This window comes from Anabrus simplex, chromosome 1, assembly GCF_040414725.1.
Source record: "Anabrus simplex isolate iqAnaSimp1 chromosome 1, ASM4041472v1, whole genome shotgun sequence".
NCBI lineage: Eukaryota > Metazoa > Arthropoda > Insecta > Orthoptera > Tettigoniidae > Anabrus > Anabrus simplex.
In genome coordinates, this window is record NC_090265.1 from 716,858,297 (window position 1) to 716,879,447 (window position 21,151).

The 21,151-nt window shown below is 42.2% G+C and overlaps 1 protein-coding gene across 2 annotated transcripts in view; it reads right to left on the reverse strand.

Moving 5' to 3' along the window:
- Positions 1-17,645, reverse strand: part of LOC136857401 (sphingosine kinase 1) — a 294,749-nt gene extending 277,104 nt beyond the window's left edge. For both annotated transcript variants that reach the window (XR_011017549.1, XM_067136040.2), the window contains exon 1: positions 17,091-17,645. Coding sequence is in view for 1 of the 2 variants with exons in the window: in XM_067136040.2 (XP_066992141.2) it covers positions 17,091-17,589 (499 nt within the window). In the remaining variant the exon portion in view is untranslated. The remainder of the gene's footprint in view (positions 1-17,090) is intronic.
- Positions 17,646-21,151: the final 3,506 nt, after the last annotated feature.

The window sequence follows — 21,151 nt, forward strand, 5'->3', positions numbered from 1 at the left end:
TTCCAGCCCTCGTACCACTTTTCAAACTTCGTGGCAGAGGCGAGAATCGAACACGGGTCTCCGGAGGGTGGCAGCTAATCACACTAACCACTACACCACAGAGGCGGACACGGATTAACCATACACAGTCAAAATCTCCGGACCGACCGTGAACCGAACCCGGGGCCTGCTGAACAGAAGGCTAATAGCCGGACTCTGTTTAATTCATTTGACGTCTGTTCCAATATATTTCGAATTACTAATTTACTGACACCTTCTCAGGGCAAAATTAAAGCACTTCGGTGTCCCTCAAAATCTAGCCGACCGGGCGAGTTGGCTGTGCGGTCAAGGGCACGCGGCTGTGAGCTTGCATCCGGGAGATAGTGGGTTCGAATCCCACTGTCGGCAACCCTGAAGATGGTTTTCCGTGGTGTCCCATTTTCACACCAGGCGAATGCTGGGGCTGTACTTTAATTAAGGCCACGGCCGCTTCCTTCCTACTCCTAGGCCTTTCCTATCCCATCGTCGCCAAAAGACCTATCTGTGTCAGTGCGACGTAAAGCAACTAGCAAAAAAAAATAATAATAATAATAATAAATCTAGCCGTAGGGGCTGTTAACTTGGAAGCGTGGGTTGGCGACTACGGGGCCGTTAGCTGAGTCCTGGCATTCCTTTCACTTCCTTATGTTAGGCTCCTCACTTTCATCTACCCTATCTGACCTCCTTTGGTCAACTCTTGTTCTTTTCTGACCCCGACGAGGCCTAGAGAGTCTCATATTCCGCCCTTCGTGGCCCTTGTCTTTCTTTGGTCGATACCTTCATTTTTCGACGTGTGGGACCTCTTCTACTTTTTCCCTCTGATTGGTGTTACTAGAGGAAGGTTGCCCAGTTACACTTCCTCTTAAAACAATAATCACCACCATCTCAAAATCTAGATTTAATATAGTATTTACATATTGTAGGACAAACATGTATCTTAGCCTTCGTTATTTTCTTTAGTGATTTGTTTTATTTTTTCAAATTCCCGTCTGAAACATTTTTATATACAAAAAATGCTATTCTTCCCGGTGAAATCCTTTCTTTATTTAATAATTTAATAACTTTATAGAACTTTTAACCCCTTTCTAATTATGTCTTATATTCCTGACCTAGATTTATATCTCAACAAACCCACGGAATACTGGAAGAAGGTTGTATTCTCGGATGAGAGCAAGTTCAAACTTTTTGGATCTGATGGGCGAAGGTATGTGTGGCCAAGACCGACTCCAATCCTCAGACCTTAATGCTACTCTCGATCGTTCAAAGATGGCGAATCGAGTAGCCGGGATTGTTGGAAATGTGGGTTTGTTTTGGTTTGTTGTTATCGTCTGTAGTCGGTGTAATTTTATGAAAGTTGACGATTAATGTTAGTTTCTTTATAGAATATAAGTGTGCGAGTGTATTTATGAGTCAGTGGATACATAGGATCTGTAATTATACGTAGTAATGTGAGAATGTGTTTGTTTTGATCGTGTTTTTACCCATTAAAGAACATGAGTACACTAGGTGGACTAGTTTTTAATGCCTCCCATCCAACTATTCTTAAGTTTCCTACGAAATAGAACATTAGAAGAGAAATCGATTAGGAATATACACCGTGATTATTTTGAAGTCCATGGCAAAACCGTAGCGTGCCTAAATCATTGTGAGAATAAGTCTGAGGTTAGGGAAGCCAGTTCTCTACTTCCAAACTATTCGTGTTCCTCGAAAAATATTAAGTTATATAGAATATAATTGATATTGTGTTATTCCGTCAGTGCCTATGTGCTTCAAAGTGTCTAGTGATTTAGATGCAAGTGTATTTTATAATAATCTGCGCTTTGCCTGCGGAAATGTTTGGCTGGATCTTGGAGTATAACAAAACTTATAACTGTGACAGATGGAGCAATCTGTATACTGTTACACAAAAGAAATAGTGACTTAGAGGGATTAGCTGGGTTTGTAACGTAGGGTTTTATACTATCAACACCTTCCGATTCATGCTGTGGCTATCTGTTATCAAGCAGACTGCGCCGAACTGAAGCTCGTGCATGTGGTTAAATATCAATGTTCAGTCAATACAGTTTTTGCACTCATGTTCTCTAATGGGTAAAAACCTATTATATCTTTAGTGTCTGAACGTTTCATTACTAAGGTCACTATCATTGTGTGAAGTGCTGTTATGCCATATGTTAACATTATATTAATATTACCAGGGCCGTTCATTGGGTTAACATAATCATTACGGGTGTACTTGAACTGAGTGACTCAAACGGTTAAGGCGCTGGCCTTCTGATCCCAAGTTGGTAGATTCGATCCTGGCTCAGTCCGGTGGTATATGAAGGCGCTCAAATACGTCAGCCTCGTGCCGGTAGATTTACTGGCACGTAAAGGAACTACTGCAGGACTAAATTTCGGCATTTCGACTTTTCCGAAACCCGTAAAAAATGTAGTTAGTGGGACGTAAAGCCAATAACATTATTATTTCGGGTGTACTTCCCATTCGTTGGGTGGTGAATTTAAGAAATTGTCCACCACTTCAAAACTAAGGCAACAAGTTCTGTTTCACAGTTCTCCTGAGAGCGAATAAATCGAGGATTTTCGCACTTTAATTTTTTTTAACATTCAAAGTGATGTTAGAAATATAATTTTAACAGTTTTATCATGTACTTTCATCTATCCAGCGAAGTTAAATCTAAGAGAAAACGTTATTTGACGAATTGCAGTGTCTAAATAATCAGCTTGTTGGTCTCTTTTCTAGTAGAATATATGTGATTCTAGTTGATTATATGTGGTGCGTACTTGTTGGCGAAGCATTTTCATATGTGTAAAAGTGATTTTCCCTACGATGTTACATTTATCATATTAAATTACCGCCGTTTATATAATATGTACGTGGTATTTTCCTGTTAGCCAATACCAGCATTCCGGCTACTTCGGCCGCCATGTTTTTTTTAATACTACTGTCTGAGGATTGGAGTCGGTCTTGGTGTGACGTAAATAAAATCAAGAAAAAGATCATTATACCAACTGTCAAGCACGGCGGAGCTCATGTCATGGTGTGAGGATGCATGGGCTACGCTGGGAAAGGAGAACTGTTTTTTGTTGAGGATAATATGACTGCCACAGCAATATGAACATCAAATCAAATCAAATCAAAATCAAAATCTCTTTATTTGCAAATGAGGTGTCTACCTCGGTGGCAAATGGTACACTAAAATACATTATTGTCAAGCACTAGATATTAAATTAACAAGAGAAGAAAATTTTCCCAAAATACAATATTATACAATTTATGCTAACAATTTTTTCTATAAACACACAGCTCATCCTTAATAAATTTATATTGTTTACAAAATTCTACTTATAATATCTCCTGCACTACTTACAAATATAGTCAACTGATATGCAGTATGTGGAATTACTTCAAATGATACTATACAACTGGTATAAGATTAAAAAATTTACATTGCATTTATTTACTTTTTTTTACCCATTCTGGAACCTAAGTAGCATAACGACCTGCTGCGTCTTAACCAGAGCCCCTTTTGCCACCACTTTTCAGAGTTCCTGAAGGGCCTTCACAGCTACCGTAGCTGTTCCAGGGCCCTCGAAGTCCCCACTGTACTTCACCCCTACAGGCAGTCCCCTACTTTGGCTGTCCAAACTCCTTAGACCAGGGGATGGAATTAATTTATTCACACACATTTTTTTATTTACATTAACCAGCACTGGTCGAATGCCCTCTAACATTTAATTTATTTTCTCTGTTGCTGTTTATTCTCTTCTTGAATATCTGTACAGATTTTGGAAAAGGATCAAACACTACTCCTGGTAAACTGTTCCACTCCTTCACACCCTTCCCAATGAATGAAAATTTACCCCAATCGCTTCTGCTAAACTTCCTTCTAATTTTATATTTGTGGTCAGTCCTGCCGATATAATTATTTTCCAACTGAAGCCTCTCATGGATATCTCCCCATGCTTCTCCTGTATAGGCTCTATATAATCCCATAAGCCTAGTTTTCTTCCTTCTCTTACTTAAAGTTTCCCACCCAAGTTCCTTTAACATTTCTGATACACTGCTCCGTGTTAATTTGGTGACCAGCACAGTGAAATTAAATCTTGATGACTCGTTGTTTTTCAACAAGACAACGATCCCAGGCATACGGCTCGTATAGCAAAGAACGGCTGTCGTATAATGTTCGCGAGCAACTTCCAACGCTTCCACAGTCCCCAGACATCAATCCCATAGCAAAACCTGTGGGCATTATTGGAACGGAGAGTAAAGAAACGGATATGCTCGTCAAAAGAAGACTTCATCGATCATCTGAAGAAGGAATGGTCGAAACTTGATGCCGAAATCACATCAAACCTTGTAAGCTCCATGTCACGAATGCTTCGAGCAGTTATACGAGGGGCGTACTATATTGTTTTACACTTTATTTTCTGTACGTCCAGGTATGGTTCACATTTCACTTTTGAAGGTTATGACGTGTAACTAGTGTCTTGTTCCAACGTTTGGTAGCAACACACGCACAGGGGCCAAAGAATGCACTCGTCATAGCCATTTCATAACAACTCTGTCAGCGTAGGAGCAGACAGCATGGAAAGCAACCGTCAGGAAGAGTGCTTACGACTTGGTTCCAATGGAAAGAAGGCGTGACCACTGCAAAAATTCATCGGCGCTTGGTGGTATTCTGTAGAGAACACGCACCGTCACGGAAAACAGTTTACAACTGGGTGGACGGTTGGGAAACAGGGCGCACATCGGTGGACAAGGGAACCAGTGCTGGAAGGAATGTGACAGTGTCAACACCAGCCAATACTGCCCAGGTCGAACAGGCCATCCAAGAAAACAAATGCATCACATTTACGGAAATGAAGGCAGCCACGGGAATTAGCCGAAACACCCTACAGCGGGCCGTATATGGCCACTTACAGTTGGGGAAGGTGTCATCCACGTGGGTTCCTAGACTCTAGTCTACAGACGAAAAGCAGAGGCGTGTGGACCTGTGGAGAGAACTTTTGCTACACCATGATCAAGGTCCAGCTGGCTTCATGGCTAGGCTTGTAACTGGTGATGAGACATGGATCCATTACCATGAGCCACTGCCATTGATCAATGGGATTCACGGTGCTGCCACACCCACCATACTCTCCCAACTTGGCACCAAGTGATTATCACCTGTTGGGGAACATTAAGAAATCTCTGCGTGATCGCCGTTTTGCGGATTTTGCAGAAATGGACACAGCTGTCAAGGCATGGGTACGCAGCACTCCGAAAGAATGGTTTCAGAAAGGTCTGGAGATACGGACACATCGATGACAAAAGTACATACAGTAACAAGGAGATTATGTTGAGCAGGTGGACGTAACAACTGATGTGTAATGTACTTCATTTGGGTAGAAGAAATGAAGTGTAAAACAATATAGTACGCCCTTCGTACATGCCCAGGGAATACATACGAAGTACTGATTGTCAAACTGTGTGTGTTTGAGCACAGTGTTTCAACATGTATGAATATTAATTTTGCAGACAGAAAATTATATTCGTTTTGTTTTGCTGTAAAGGCTGCGTAATTTCTATCCATACGTAGAGTCCTGCACGGATGCGATCCGCGAAGTTAGTGTCTTGGCGGATACAAACTGTATGACAGTGCGGATAATTTTACTGACAATTTGTAAATAATGAAGTTTATTGATTTTCACTCGGGTATCCTCTTATTTTAGCCTGTTGTTAGGCGACCCTTAACAATGCTATGGGAGAATGGTGATATATATAGATTCTTGAGACCATAAAGCCGTAAATCTGGCCTAAGCCTAACTGGCTCATGCCCGCATTTAGTGGAAGGAACAAAGGTTCCGAAAGAGAACCACTCAATATTTCGGTAGTCGAAGAGGAAATTTCTAATAAACCTGTCGCTGTAAGGTTCTGTTGGTAGGTATCAGGCCTATTATATTATGTTGAGGGATCTATCCATGTCAATACCTTCGGTGTAGTTCAACATTTACAATAACCGCGGATGCGGATAGTATTTTATATATCCGCTCAGGGCTCTATCCACAGGTGGTTCTTCACACTTCATTAATATATATATATAATTCATGTACTAGGACATGATGTACTGTGTTTTTATTAAAGATATGTGGCACGCCGCACATGCAGTGTATGAATACTTATTTTACCCACTGTACGTGTTGTGTTCAATTGTAAGAGTGGTACAGTACTACTTTGCCACACCTGTACACAATGCAAAGAATAATTCTGGACGTCAGAGATAAATTATCGTAAATGGAAAAACAACGGTGTTTTATCTTACATGACCTGCTTTGGTTGTGTCCTCTTATGTACGTGTATGCCTCGCAAGAATGAAGATAAAGCTATGTGCAAGGCTGCAAGGAGAACCCAGCGAACAAATTAACGTATTGCCGTCCGCCGCACTCCTTATCGTATTGGGTCTTTGGTGATGATGATGCTTGTTGTTTAAAGGGCCTAACATCTAAGGTCATCGGCCCCTTGGTTCTTTACTATGGTCAGAACTGTCCGCTCGACTTGCCTTAAACAGTAGCCCTGATTAGGGGGGGCGAGGGGGAGCAGTCACCCCCTCCCCCACTTTTTGAAGAAAATATTGCATTTTTATTCCATTTTAGCCGGCTGAAACTAGGAATTATAGGAATTTTTAAACATCGCAATTTGTAGAATCCATGTTGTCTTATGAGCGAATTCTTTCCGTGATTTTATTTAATAATAATGTTATTTGCTTTACGTCCCACTTACTACTTTTTAAGGTCTTCGGAGATGCCGAGGTGCCGGAATTTAGTCCCGAAGGAGTTATTTTACGTGCCAGTAAATCTACCGACACGGGGCTGTCGTATTTGAGCACCTTCAAATACCACCGGACTGAGCCAGGATCGAACCTGCCAAGTTGGGGTTAGAAGGCCAGCGCCTTAACCGTCTGAGCCACTCAGCCCGGCGTGTTTTTATTTAGTTATTAACAAAATTATTATCGGAAATACGCACAAAATATCGTTCCTCCCGTCTAACCGAATTACATATAACTGTACTGTATAACAAGAAAAATGTAACGCATGTACAGAATTATGACAGCACCAAAATAAGCACTATAAAATGGAACCCCCTGTGGGTGGCGACGGTAGAATAACACCCACGGTACCCCCGCCTGTTGTAAGAGGCGACTAAAAGGAGCCCCACGGGCTCTCAATTTTGGAGCATAGTTTGGAGACCACGGGGCACTTAGCTGAGTCCTGGCATTACTTTCATTTACCTACCCCAACCCCCTCACTTGCATCTACCCTATCCGAACTCCCTTGGTCAACCCTTGTTTTTTTCCGACCCCGACGCTATTAGGTTTGTCAATCCTAGGGAGTCTTTCATTTTCACGCCCTTCGTGGCCCCTGTCTTTCTTTGGTCGATACCTTCATTTATCGAAGTGTAGGATTCATTCCATTGTTTCCTGTGATTAGTGTTGATAGAGTTGTACTTCCTCTTAAAACAATAATCACCACGACCTCTCTAAAACGAATTTTCTAAAAAGGTCCAAGTCAGTGAAAAATATGGGAAATAAACCACTGCACATGGATTCCCCCATTTCCTTTTAAACTTTACAGTATGGTAATCCCTCCGGGTTTCTCTTCCCCCCCCCCCCCCCCAATATGATAACTTAATATTATGTGTGATATCAACGTGAGTAGTGGGAACACGTTACAGTAGCAAGGTTAGCACATTCACTACAGTACTATCAGTGTCTTCCCACTGGCATTCAAGCATTGCACAGGGGAACACATCTTGTATTACATTTCTGAATGAGACGACCTCTCCAATTTCATAGCCTGCTGCTTGCATCATTGTATCATAGGTTGGTGTAAATGACGGAATGCAGCTTTAAGTTGAACTGTCTGTCATAAAGCTTGTGTTCATTCTGATCTAATCGAAGTCTCACACTTTCTTCCAGTCTTCTCAAATAAACTTAGTACTGACAGAAAATTGTCCACGTTCAGAGGCTGGACATAAGACGTAGTATTTTGGCGGTATAATCCTCTGAATTATGTTTTTATCAGGAAAAACCTTCCCATCTTTACGACCACCCCATATGCCTAATAGTGAAAGTGAGTTACCATCAATATCAACAGCCAAAATTTGGAAATTAAATCCATCAAGATGTGTAATAATGTAATATTTGTGTTTTGTGTTTATAGTAAGTAGAAATTATGAAAACAGTAGATGGTTACCATATTACCCGTTTTTACCGTGGTCTACCCGTTTTTGAGACCTTTCCTGCAACCCCAACAGAGAAGTTCCTAGGGAATGCAAAGAGATAATGTACATGTACTATACCTCTATATTAACATATGTATCAGAGACTTGAACTCTGACAGCAGGAAATGAGAGCAAAATTCAGGCCAGTAAGATGAAGTTACTGAGGAGTATGGCAGGGAAAACAAGGAGAGACAGAGTAAGAAATGTTGAGGTCAGAAAAGAGGTACAGATGGAAAAAGTGAGTGATAGGATGGAGAAGAATGAATTGAAATGGTTTGGGCATGTTATGAGGATGGAGAAGGGAAGGATACCAAAACAAGTGTTGGAGGCTAAGATAAAAGAAAAGAGGGCAAGATGGAGGCCCAGAACAAGATGGACAGACCTACGTCAGGAACAGTATAAGAAAAAGAAGACTGGACTAGAATACAATTACTGAAGAGGAGTGGTGGAAAGAGAGGCAACGGTGGAGAAGTACCATCAACACCCCGACCTGGGAGGAGCTGGACAAGGGGAAATGGAAAATTATGATGAGTAAGCAGATAGCTAGTTGTTTTACGTCGCACCGACACAGATAGGTCTTACGGCGACGAAGAGTAAGCAGATAAACAGTCAAATGTCTCTTGCAAATAGATAAACTGACCTACATTTTTTTCTATTTTAATTCTTTTAAAATGATAAATGAATGTTCATAATGTTGAACGATTAAGGGGAAAGTTGGGGTTGCAATGAAGAATTACCATAAGTGTTACGAAAAAGTTGGTGTGTTGGTAAGTGTCCCGTTTCCATCTTTAGAAAATATATCCCATTAGAAGTGTCCTTTTAGTGCAACACGTGACAGACAAAAGGACCACAATATTCAACTACTGCGTCTGAGGTGGATTTTGATGTTTGACCAGTAATTGCGCATCCTCTGACTGAGATGTTCCTTTCTCTCCTTTGTCCAGAGGGTACCTGTCTTCCTTCTTGGTGATTTGTTCTGGAACCTGTTTTGCTTATTAATTTTACTGAACCCATACTCCATTACTATTATGTGAAGAATTGGCTGTCATTTGGAAGAAGGCGAGGAGATGACCGCAACTAACGGAAAATAAAAATTATGATGATGATGCTGATTGTTGTACAGGACCTAACAGCTAGGTCATCGGCCCCTAATGGTACGAGGTGAACGAAACTAAAATTAAAACTTTAAAATGTATCCAGACTAGAATCTATAACGAATGATGATGAAAGAAATGATTGTGAAACCAAACAATCAGTGGATCCAATTCACAATGCCTTCATTACTGGGATGATACTCATCATCTAAAGAGATCCAAAATCCAGGTCACCGGCCCCTCATAATGGTACCAATCACAGGAAATGAAAACCCATGGTACGTTACACACAATCGCACTACTCACAAGCAAAGCAGACCCGTGGTGTTCCTCACACAGTGGAACTAATCACAGGCAACGAAAGTGGTAATACTCATAGGTAACGCAGATCCATCCTGAACACAGTGGAACCGACCGGTGGAATGCACACGATGACACCACATACAACGCCCAGACTCGTAGTGTTCCTCACGCAGTGGAACTAATCACAGGCAACGAAAGTGGTAATACTCATAGGTAACGCAGATCCATCCTGAACACAGTGGAACCGACGGGTGGAATGCACACGATGACACCACATACAACGCCCAGACCCATAGTGTTTCTCGCATAATGGTACTGCTCCTATGTAACGTAGACCCATTGTTTTCCTCGCAAGGTGGTACTAGTCGCAAGTAACGTTAACCAATGGTGTTCCGCACAAAATGGTACTAATCACAAGTATTCTCGTGGTTCTAATTTCATCATCCCTTGGTTGACCCTTTTAGTCGGCTCTTACGACAGGCAGGGGTTACCGTGGGAGTATTCTTCGTCTGCGTCCCCCACCCACAGCGAGGAGGGGGGGTGTAAAAGAAAAATGACAACGGAACCTCACCCCTGTGAATCCCTGTAAGAAAGGGAAAGGGCAATAATGTCCCTAGTGATAAGGTCTGTTAACTTGTGTTGACATGCATGTAATGTGACTGACCTATCATCGTGACATTTGTCCAGGCAGAGATCAAGGGGGAAAAATCATGAACTTATCACTCTGAAGCTACGATTCGAACTAGTGGCGTACGCAAGGGGGAAAGAGTGTTACCGGGTTTGATCCCACCTTGAAAATTTGAATTTCTCTTTTTTAACTGGAACATTAAACAATATATAATAAATATAAATTGCATTTATTTTTGCAATTGGCTTTACGTCACACCGACAAAGATAGGTCATATGGCGACGATGGGACAGGAATGACCTAGGAGTAGGCCGTGGCCTTAATTAAGGTACAGCCCCAGCATTCGACTGGAGTGAAATGGGAAACCACGGAAAACCATCTTCAGGGATGCCGACAGTGGGGTTCGAACCTACTATCTCCCGGAAGCAAGCTCACAGCTGCGCGCCCCTAACCGCACGGCCAACTCGCCCGGTTTTGGTAGTTTCTGGCATGCGAAAGACACCTCTGACCAGAAATATAAAAATAATAATAATAATAATAATAATAATAATAATAATAATAATAATAATAATAATAATAATAATTCGGCATTACAACAGTCATAAAACCAACAGTCCTTTACGCAAGTGAAACACTAGCACTCAGCAGAAAACAAGAACTTGGAGAAATGAAAAAAGAAGAGAGGAAGATCATTAGGAAAATCTTAGGATTAAAATACACCCAAGACAATTACAGATTACAATCAAAACAACATAAAAGTTATCGAACATCGAAATTGACATAAGGGAAAGACGAATGAAATTCTTCGGTCATCTCACTACACTAATTGGTGTCTATTTACAAGTCTCTCCCTCTTCCTTATGGCACAGTCGGCGGTCCAGCCCGTTTCTATACCTGCGGACACTTAACCCTTACTTTCACGTCCCCAAGTCCCGTCACCTCATAGAGCAGCTGTGTGCACACCGCTGGATCTGAACACAGGGCTACGAGCCACTCGACACACGACGACTGTTCGTTAGTTCGACTCCACAGACAGTCCAGTACTTCACACAGTCACATGCAGCGAACAACTAAGCAGCTCAATCGTATTCAACAGCAGGATGATACTCACAACAGCGAATATTAACACAGGTCCATTTATCCTTACACTCGCGATAGCGGCTTCCCTCGTTCACTCACGTCCAGCCTCAGTCCACAGAAATACACGAACACACAGTACAGTCTTCCGTTCCGTCGTCTCCAGCCCACCCACTCACTGGTTTCTCCGACACCATAACAACAGCTTCTCTTTCAGACCTCTGTGGGACACTAGCGACAGCCGACACCTCTGTCGCCCTCAGCCCAGACACCGAATTCTAACATCGGGAAGCTGCATCAGAGTAACCACAATAAAAACAATACAGACCAAAGTGGTCAGAAGAAGCCTTCTCGGAAAGAATGAAAGCCTATTGGATCAACAAAAACAACCCACAGAAGATCGAGTTATTTACTTAACGTCTTCCAATATTGGAAGAATTCGCTAGTACTACTAATACTACTAATAATAGTACCGTAATAATAATAATAATAATAATAATAATAATAATAATAATAATAATAATAATAATAATAATAATAATAATAATAGGTTTCGGAAGTTCGTGACCTAAAGAAGTACGAAATACACAAGCAAATATGCCCTAGTGCATGTATGTGATGTAGTGGTTGGCGTGATTAGCTGCCACCCCCGGAGGACCGGGTTCGATTCCCGGCTCTGCCACGAAATTTGAAAAGTGGTACGAGGGCTGGAACGGGCTCCACTCAGCCTCAAGAGGTCAATAAAATAGAGAGAGGTTTCAATTCCCACCTCAGCCATCCTCGAATTGGTTTTCCACTTCTCCTCCAGGCAAATGCCGGGATGGTACCTAACTTAGGGCCACGGCCGCTTCCTTCCCTCTTCCTTGTCTATCCCTTTCAATCTTCCCATCCCTCCACAGGGCCACTGTTTAGCATAGCAGGTCAGGCCGCCTGGGCGAGGTACTGATCCTACCCTCAAGTTGTATCCCCCGACCCAAAGACTCACATTACAGGACACTTGCCCTTGAGGCGGTAGAGGTGCGATCCCTCGCTGAGTCCGAGGGAAAAACCAACTCTGACCGGAAACGAATTAAGAAAGAAAAAAATATGCCCCAAAATACGATGGCATGAATTTTAGCGATAGGTAGGAAGTTATCAGCAATAATACACGAGACATACACATCATACAAACTGACAATCATACAAAACCCTCGGTATCGTATCCTTGAGGTGTTGTTCTTGTTCGGTTTTATTGAATAAATCCAAGAAAACGAAGTAATAGGATGCTTTCTGGTATCTGTCGGCGTAAGTTACAAGACACTGCCTAACAGGAAGTTTGTTGAAGGGAATCTGTTTAAATTCGTCGGAAGTGAAACTTGACCCTTCAAGGAAGAAATGGGCGAGAGATAACACGGAATTTCCTTGTCTGCTAATTGATTCCGAGCTAAATATATCTACTGGAATGACATCCTATTCAAGGTGGATGCATACTATCTTCACCTTCCGTGTCTGTTCTGGGAAAAGAGAGACATTTATCTGCTACTTTATTCGGATATCCTAGTTTTTAAAACTCGACGCAGATAACAGGTACCTTGTTAACGGCTTCAAAAATGCTGAAATTATAACCAAATATGACATTATATCACTAAAATGAGCAAAATATGACCAAAATACTAAAAATGGCCCAAATATGCATTTATATGCAACAGAAAATTGCTTTGAACGTGGTCAGAGACCCGTCATTTACAGTTATTATTATTTTTTTTTAAATTGTCCTCGGACACTCCCGGCACTAAAAGCCATACGCCATTTCATTTTCATTTTTGAAATTTCGGGTAACGAGCTCAGGAAAGAAATATGCCTTTTCCTTAACTTCCGAACCTTAATAATAATAATAATAATAATAATAATAACAATAATAATAATAATAATAATAATAATAATAATAATGCAAACGATCTGGAGAAATTGCTGAATGGTATCGACACAATCTTGGAGGAGTGAAAAAACCTACAACCTGTTTTCCAGTCATTGATCGGGTCAGGGATGGAATGAATGAAGCAGATATAGGCTGTTAGTACGATGGGGTCGCCACTCCCAAAGTGATGTATTAATGACTGATAGATGCTATGAAATGAGAATGGAGAGTGTTGCTGGAATGAAAGATGACAGGGAAAACCGGAGTACCCGGAGAAAAACCTGCCCCACCTCCGCTTTGTCCAGCACAAATCTCACATGGAGTGACCGGGATTTGAACCACGGTATCCAGTGGTGAGAGGCCGACGCGCTGCCGTCTGAGCCACGGAGGCTTCACTCTTGGAGGAGTATACGATGAAAATAAATACATCCAAAACAAAAGTAATGCACTGCAGTCGAACGAAGACAGGTGATGCAGGAAACATTAGATTAAGAAATGAAGTCTTAAAGAAAGTAGTACATGAAATGTAGACTAGCACAAGCAAGAAATATGCTCACTTCGGACATTGATTTAGGAATTAGAAAGATGTGTTTGAAGAATTTCGTCTGGAGCATGGCATTGTATGGAAGTGGATCATGGACGATAACTAGCTCAAAAAGAAAGAGAATAGAAGCGTTTGAAATGTGGTGTTACAGAAGACTGATGAAGCGACGCTGAATCGAATTGGTGAGAGAAAAATGATTTGGCGAAAATTGACCATTAAGAACGGCAGGGCTAGAACAAGGGAGTGCTTAAATTCGCCCGGAACGACGTTGCGGCACCTCCCAGGGAATTCTTTTTGTGCAGTGTTTTTTTTTTGTTTTTTGTTTTTTGTTTTTTTACGGGGATTGCTCAATAAAAAGTTACTGTAACAAGTTTAAAAAAATCTAATTTCAGAAAAGTATTTAGTAAAAAATTATTTATCTTGCAAGTTTTATCACAAGTCCGCCTCTGTGGTATAGTGGTTAGTGTGGTTAGCTGCCGCCCTCCGGAGGCCCTGGTTCGATTCCCGGCTCTGCCACGAAATTTAAAAAGTGGTACGAGGGCTGGAACGGGGTCCACCTAGCCTCGGGAGGTCAACTGAGTAGAGAGAGGTTTGATTCCCACCTCGAAGTGGTTTTTCTGTAGTTTCCCACTTCTCCAGGCAAACGCAGGGATGGTTCCTAAGGTAAGGCCACGCCCGCTTCCTTCCCTCTTCCTTGTCTATCCCTTCCAATCTTCCCATCCCCCCACTCCTACAAGGCCCCTGTTCAGTACAACAGGTGAGACAGTCTGGGCGATCCAAAGTCTCACGCTCCAGGACACTGCCCTTGAGGCGGGAGAGGGGGGATCCCTCGCTGAGTCTGAGGGAATAACCAACGCCGGAGGGTAAAAAGATTAAGAAAAAAAGAAAGAAAGAAAGAAAGAAAGAAAGAAAGAAAGAAAGAAAGAAAGAAAGAATTAATAAATTATTATTAATATTTTCAGTCCTTAGCTCGAAGGCTGGTTGGATCCTCAAGAGCTCCACCATTAGCTGTTATAGATGGCCTAGGCATCACTGATGAGGCGTACTAGGGAAATGAGGAGTGAAGTAGTTTCCCGTTGCTTTCCTCGCTGAGCCAAAGTTATTATTGCATATCAGTCTGCCAAGTCCACTGAAATGCATGCACCAACCGATCCTACGAGCAACATTTTCACACCGTACACAACAGAGACTGGCTGCGTAAGGAATGGCATTACTAGCATCGCTCATACCCCGGTCACTTTCATATTGTCAAAGCCAAGGAAAAGACTGACTGATCAATAAACGCAACAAAATTGCTCTACGCCATACCATAAGACATAGTGCACTGTAAACACTAGGTCTCGCCAGCAAAGGAATCAGATAATATTAAGAAAGATAAAACATATTCGGAGAGAGGAAGGGACAACGTTGTTGCTAGAGATAAGGTGGGTACTCCCGGTCCCATTAACTTGTCTTACGTATACTATGTGATGAGACCTAGAGGACCCGTTTATTGAGAACAATAACGACTAATTACTGAACACGGTCATTTAAATACAGCCAGGTCTCTGCTCCCCATAACAACCCTCTGTAAACAAACATATATTGTTTTTCTGACAAAATCTCTCGCAGGTAACATTAATGTAAACCCTTCAACCGCTCACAGCTGAACTATCGTTCCGCTCAAAGAGGTCGAGGTGCGTCCCTATTACCTCAATTTGCAAGAACAGTATAATCATAGGTTAGCCTAGCTGAAGTATGTGTGGGAATTCTAGTGTATGTGTGTGTGTCGAATTACTAAATGTTGGACAGGTCTTGTGAATATTAGGTAAATACGTCTATGCAAATACGGTAACTGTATATAAATACACTATGTAGGATGAAAATGAAAACCTACAACCTGCCTTCCAGTCAGTGACCGGGTCAGGGATGTAATGAATGAAGCCCTCATCTTGCGGCGATGATAGGAATTGTGCCGGCTGCCGAAGCCTGTCGCACTCCTCTGGGGCAATGATTAATGGCTGACAGATGAAATGAAATTATAGTGGAGAGTGTTGCAGAATGAAAGGTGACAGGGAAAACCGGAGTACCCGGAGAAAAACCTGTCCCGCCTCCGCTTTGTCCAGCACAAATCTATGTAGAATATAATTGTATATTTTAATATTGTAATTTTAAGTGGGGATGGAGGCACGTTCGTGTATGTGGGGCTATGCCCTTTCTTCACTCACCATCCCCAAATTGTACCTACAATTTGTGGAAAATAAATAAATAATATATTCTCACGTTCAAATTAATGATAATTAGAACCCGGAATTTCAGGCATTTATTTTTAGTAAAATAGGCAGGCAAATAAGGATTTAACATTCAGGAAATAGGCAGTATAATAATTAAAATAGGCATTTATAATGACAAAAATGGGAACGAAAATAATAAGATGCTTCAATGTAAACTACGTAACACACATCTGCATCACATTGTAGTACTTAATGTTACATCCCCCTGTGGGTGGGGATGACAGAATAACGTCAACGGTATCCCTTGTCTGTCGTAAGAAGCGACTAGAAGGGGGACCAGGGCCTCTCAACTTGGGAGTATGTGTTGGCGACCGCGGTTCCCCTAGCTGACTTTTTTGCCGATACCTTCATTTTTCGAAGTATCGGGCTTCTTCCATTTCCCTTCTGATTAGAGTTAGTAGAGGTTGGTTATCAACTTGATCTTGCTCTTTACACAATAATCACCACCAGCACTTTATTTTACGTAGCAGGGACGGGACCTGGCAACCCTCTCGACCAATTTGGTTTGCGGAGTTTTCAGTGTAATATGAAAATATCGTTTGTGTAAATATTTTCTTATCTATAAAGCTAAAATGAGTTTTTCTTTGTCATTAATACAGTGCATTTCAAGTATATATTATTTATTTCCACTGATTACTGTTAATACTTAAATAAAAGCAGAAAATATCCACAACTTAAAAAGACAAAAAAGGGGGCATTAATAGGCTACGGAAGCTAGAATAGGCAAAATAATAACGGGTCCTACCGTTCCCAAACGCACGGAAACATGTTTGTCTCTATGCGACACCTCTATTTATCCACCCAGGTTTTAAAAAAATAAGGCTTTCTGACAAATCTCCGGACTCTAATTGATAATATTTGAGCATATATCAACAAATAAACAGTGCATATGCAACAATGCATTTTTGCCTGTCGTACTAGCCAGAATTTGTCCAGAGGTCGAGGGAGAAAATTATGAAATAATAACTTTGAAACAATGATATTCCTGGTACTTACCACTGTGCTGTGGAGATAAGTCACCCTCGTCGTTAAGCAGGACAGATCGGGGGATGGGCTTGCCGCGGGTGAGGCATCTCACCGCCAGCCTCCACCGCTGGGCTTCCCGCATGTTGTCATCGTACCTGTCAAACGACCTGAACCTCAGCGTGATGGTCATGCGCTCCCTACGAACCCCGGACTTCACTTTATATTTCTTGAGCACGTACGCGTATATGTATAGGTAGGCGCTGATGTCGGTGTCATCCTGCTCCCCCGAGCCCGAATGGTCTTCCACAACCCTTCTCGCACTAGGGTGGCACACACACGAGGCTCCGGACCTCCTCTTGCTTCGCATACAGCGACACCCGACGATGTCATTAATGCGGATTGTCTCTATCTTGGTGCTGCCATTGCTCTCTTTCTGTAGACTGAGACCCTTTTCCGTCAGCTTCACACGATACACCGTGTTCTTCTTCGACAAGATGTAAAAAGTCTCTTCCAGCACAACACCTTCCATGATAACCAATAAACTGACACAGAAACACAGTAATCAAGGTTCCCATCGTCAGCTGCTCTGTCTGCTCCACCGGCCGTCAGAATGCGCCACGCCGCAGGGATCGATTCTCCAATATCTTAGCACGATGCGAGCTTGTTTACAGACCAGGGCTGCAAACATAATACAATGCTACTGGTCTTATCGATGCAGCATTGAAATCACATTAAACACAATACCACCGAATTACATATAACACTGTAGTTTCACGCATTTAAATCCCGATTATAAGCTATAACTTTCCCAGTGCCACCCATATGAAATAAAAGCAACTTCTTAGCCGTATTTCTACTTGTACAGTTGGCTGTCGTATTCATCCAGAATGCGGAAAATTGGTAGTCGAGGTGAACTAGGAGGTAAATGTCATTTATTGTTCGAACCCGTTTTTTGAGAGCAATATTATATCCTCACGGTCAAATTAACGATAATATTGAATGGGTGTCGACATATAAACAGTTCATAGCGGTACCGGTAATACATTTTACCGTTCCTATCAGCCAGCAGGAATGGACTGAACTGGATGGTCTCGCGACGCACGTTTGATGGTTATTGCGACCCGTGCGTCACGTGCGATTGATCTATGAATGTAGAGTGGTGGAGAATCTCCTGGGAGAAAGTATAAACTTTTCTTGGTTGATAAGAACGATCAGATAGTAGGTTTTTCTCTCTTACAACAAGAATTAATCCAGCTCATTGCCGTATATCTGTAAATAATAATAATAATAATAATAATAATAATACCGGGCGAGTTAGCCGTGCGGTTAGAGGCGCGCAGCTGTGAGTTCGCATCTGGGAGAGAGTGGGTTCGAACCCCACTGTCGGCAGTCTTGAAGATGGTTTTCCGTGATTTCCTATTTTCACACCAGGCAAATGCTGGGGCTGTACCTTAATTAAGACCACGGCCGATTCCTTCCCATTCCTAGGCCTTTCCTGCCCCATCGTCGCGATAAGACCTATCTGTGTCGGTGCGACAAAGCCGGCCCCGTGGTGTAGGGGTAGCGTGCCTGCCTCTCGCCCGGAGGTCCCGGGTTCGATTCCTGGCCAGGTCAGGTACTTTTCTCTCGACCTGAGGGCTGGTTCGAGATCCACTCAGCCTACGTGATTAGAATTGAGGAGCTATCTGACGATGAGATGGCTGCCCCGGTCTCGAAAGCCCAGAATAACGGCCAAGAGGATGAGTCGTGCTGAACACGCGACCCCTCGTAATGTTCAGGCCTTCGGGCTGAGCAGCGATCGCTGGGCAAGGTAAGGCCCTTTCATGGGCGTTAAGTCCCGGGGGGGGGGGCGGTGCAACGTAAAGCAAATAGCAGATAATAATAATAATAATAATAATAATAATAATAATAATAATAATAATAATGTGAATGCGTGTGTGTCCAGCCCTTCTCCCATTTCTCTTCGGGGTCGGGTATGAAGTAAGATTAATCTTCGTAATGAGTTTTATTTTATTTTTAGTTTGCTTTACGTCGTACCGACACAGGTAGGTTTTATGGCGGCTGCGGTATAGGAAAGGGCTAGGAGCGGGAAGGAAGCGACCGTGGCCGTTTATTGAGAACAATATTATATTCACACGTTCAAATTAACAAGAGTATTTGCGCATATATCTTCTTAATCTGTTTACCCTCCAGGATTGGTTTTTCCCTCGGACTCAGCGACTCACTAGATTGCGTGCCAAAAGCCTGGATTAAATTCCAAACCTCTCCGCAGTGCTCATATGGAGTGAGGGCATAGGACGCTGTTGATGGTGATTCGTCCGTCGGGCGGAGACGTTAAGCCTTGAGCAGATCCCTTGGTGCTATTCGAGAGAAGTAGGCTATGTGCCGGCACCGGATTTCACCCCCTCCCTTCCTACTACTATCATAATATCACGTCATTCGTTTCATCTCATTAACTCCTCTGATGAGGTTGACGTCAGGAAGGCCATCCAGTCATAAAAAACCCGTCACGACAGATTCATCTCACCTCATACCCGACCCCGTCGAACAACGGGACAAGGGTTAGATAAACATATATAAAGTCATTTCTTGGCTGTTTAAACGTTCTTTGTAATTTTCCATATTATGGTCTATTTCTCTGTTAATTTTCGTATTTTTGTCATATTTTAATTTTTATTTCTATTTTCGCATACCTGCTTACAGACGTCTCAAATACGGATTTTTCACATCTCCCAATATTGTTGTCTGTGACTTCTTACATTATCTCTCTTAGAAATATATATTTATGTGAACTGGAAGTGGTGGTGGTGATTATTGAGACAACCATCCTCTATATATTACTAACAGAGGGAGAAAATGGAAGGGATCCGACACTTCGAAAAATGAAGGTATCGGACAAATAAAGACATGGGCCACGAAAGACGGGAAAATGAAAGACTCTCTAGGCCTAGAGTGCTCTACTACCGTCGGAGTCGGAAAAGAACAAGAATTGACCAAGAGGGGTCGAATAGGATAGATGAAAGTGAGGAGCCTGGCGCAAGTTAGTTGAAGCAATGCCAGAACTCAGCTAAGGGCCTCGTAGTCGCCAACCCACGCTCCAAAGTTCGGAGCCCCTCGGGCCCCTATTTGTCGCCTCTTACGACAGGCAGGGGATACCGTGGGTGTTATTCTACCGCCCCCACTCACAGGGATGGTGTGTGAAATAGGAGAGTAAGCTGTACCTAGAAAGGGAGAGATGCTATAGAATAGTGAGCCTCAATTGAACTCTAATGATTTGACGTATTTCAAATATGGCCCAATAACATCCTGCGATGTTCAGCGGTCTTTTATGTGTTACAAGTCAATGTTGCGTGAAAATAGAAGATTGTTCCTATTTGAAAACTTAATATATGCAATTTGCTCTTGTAATTCTGATCGCCCATCAAAATGTGACATTTATTTCATTCTGTACAGAGTCGAGAGTTACTTCTGGAATGAATAATTCAATAAATTCAAAATATAGTAATAACATTAATATTATTAATTATTGAATAAAATTAATGTAAACAGCGGCAAAATTTTGAAGATTTCGAAAATGTGACCAAAAAATGTTTGTCATATTTATTGTCATATTTTAATACATTTTAGGTCATAAATGCTAGCGTATGTCTAACATTTTTAGGTCATAAATCTCCGGGCCCTAATAATAATAATAATAATAATAATAATAATAATAATAATACTTAGCTGCCATCCCCGGAGGCCCGAGTTCGATTCCCAGCTCTGCCACGAAAATCAAAAAAGTTGTACGAGGGCTGGAACGGGATCCACTCATCCTCGGGAGGTCAACTGAGTAAAGGGGAATAGGGTGGGTTCAGTTCCCACTTCAGCCATCCTCGAAGTGGTTTCCCGTGGTTTCCCCAGTTCTCCTTCAGGTAAATGCCGGGATGGTACATAACGTAAGACCACGGCCGCTTTCTTCCCTCTTCCTTGTCTATCCCTTCCAATCTTCCCATCCCCCACAAGGCCCCAGTTCAGCATAGCAGGTGAGGCCGTCCGAGCGAGGCACTGGTCCTTCTCTCCAGTTGTATCTTCCCGACCCAATGTCTCAC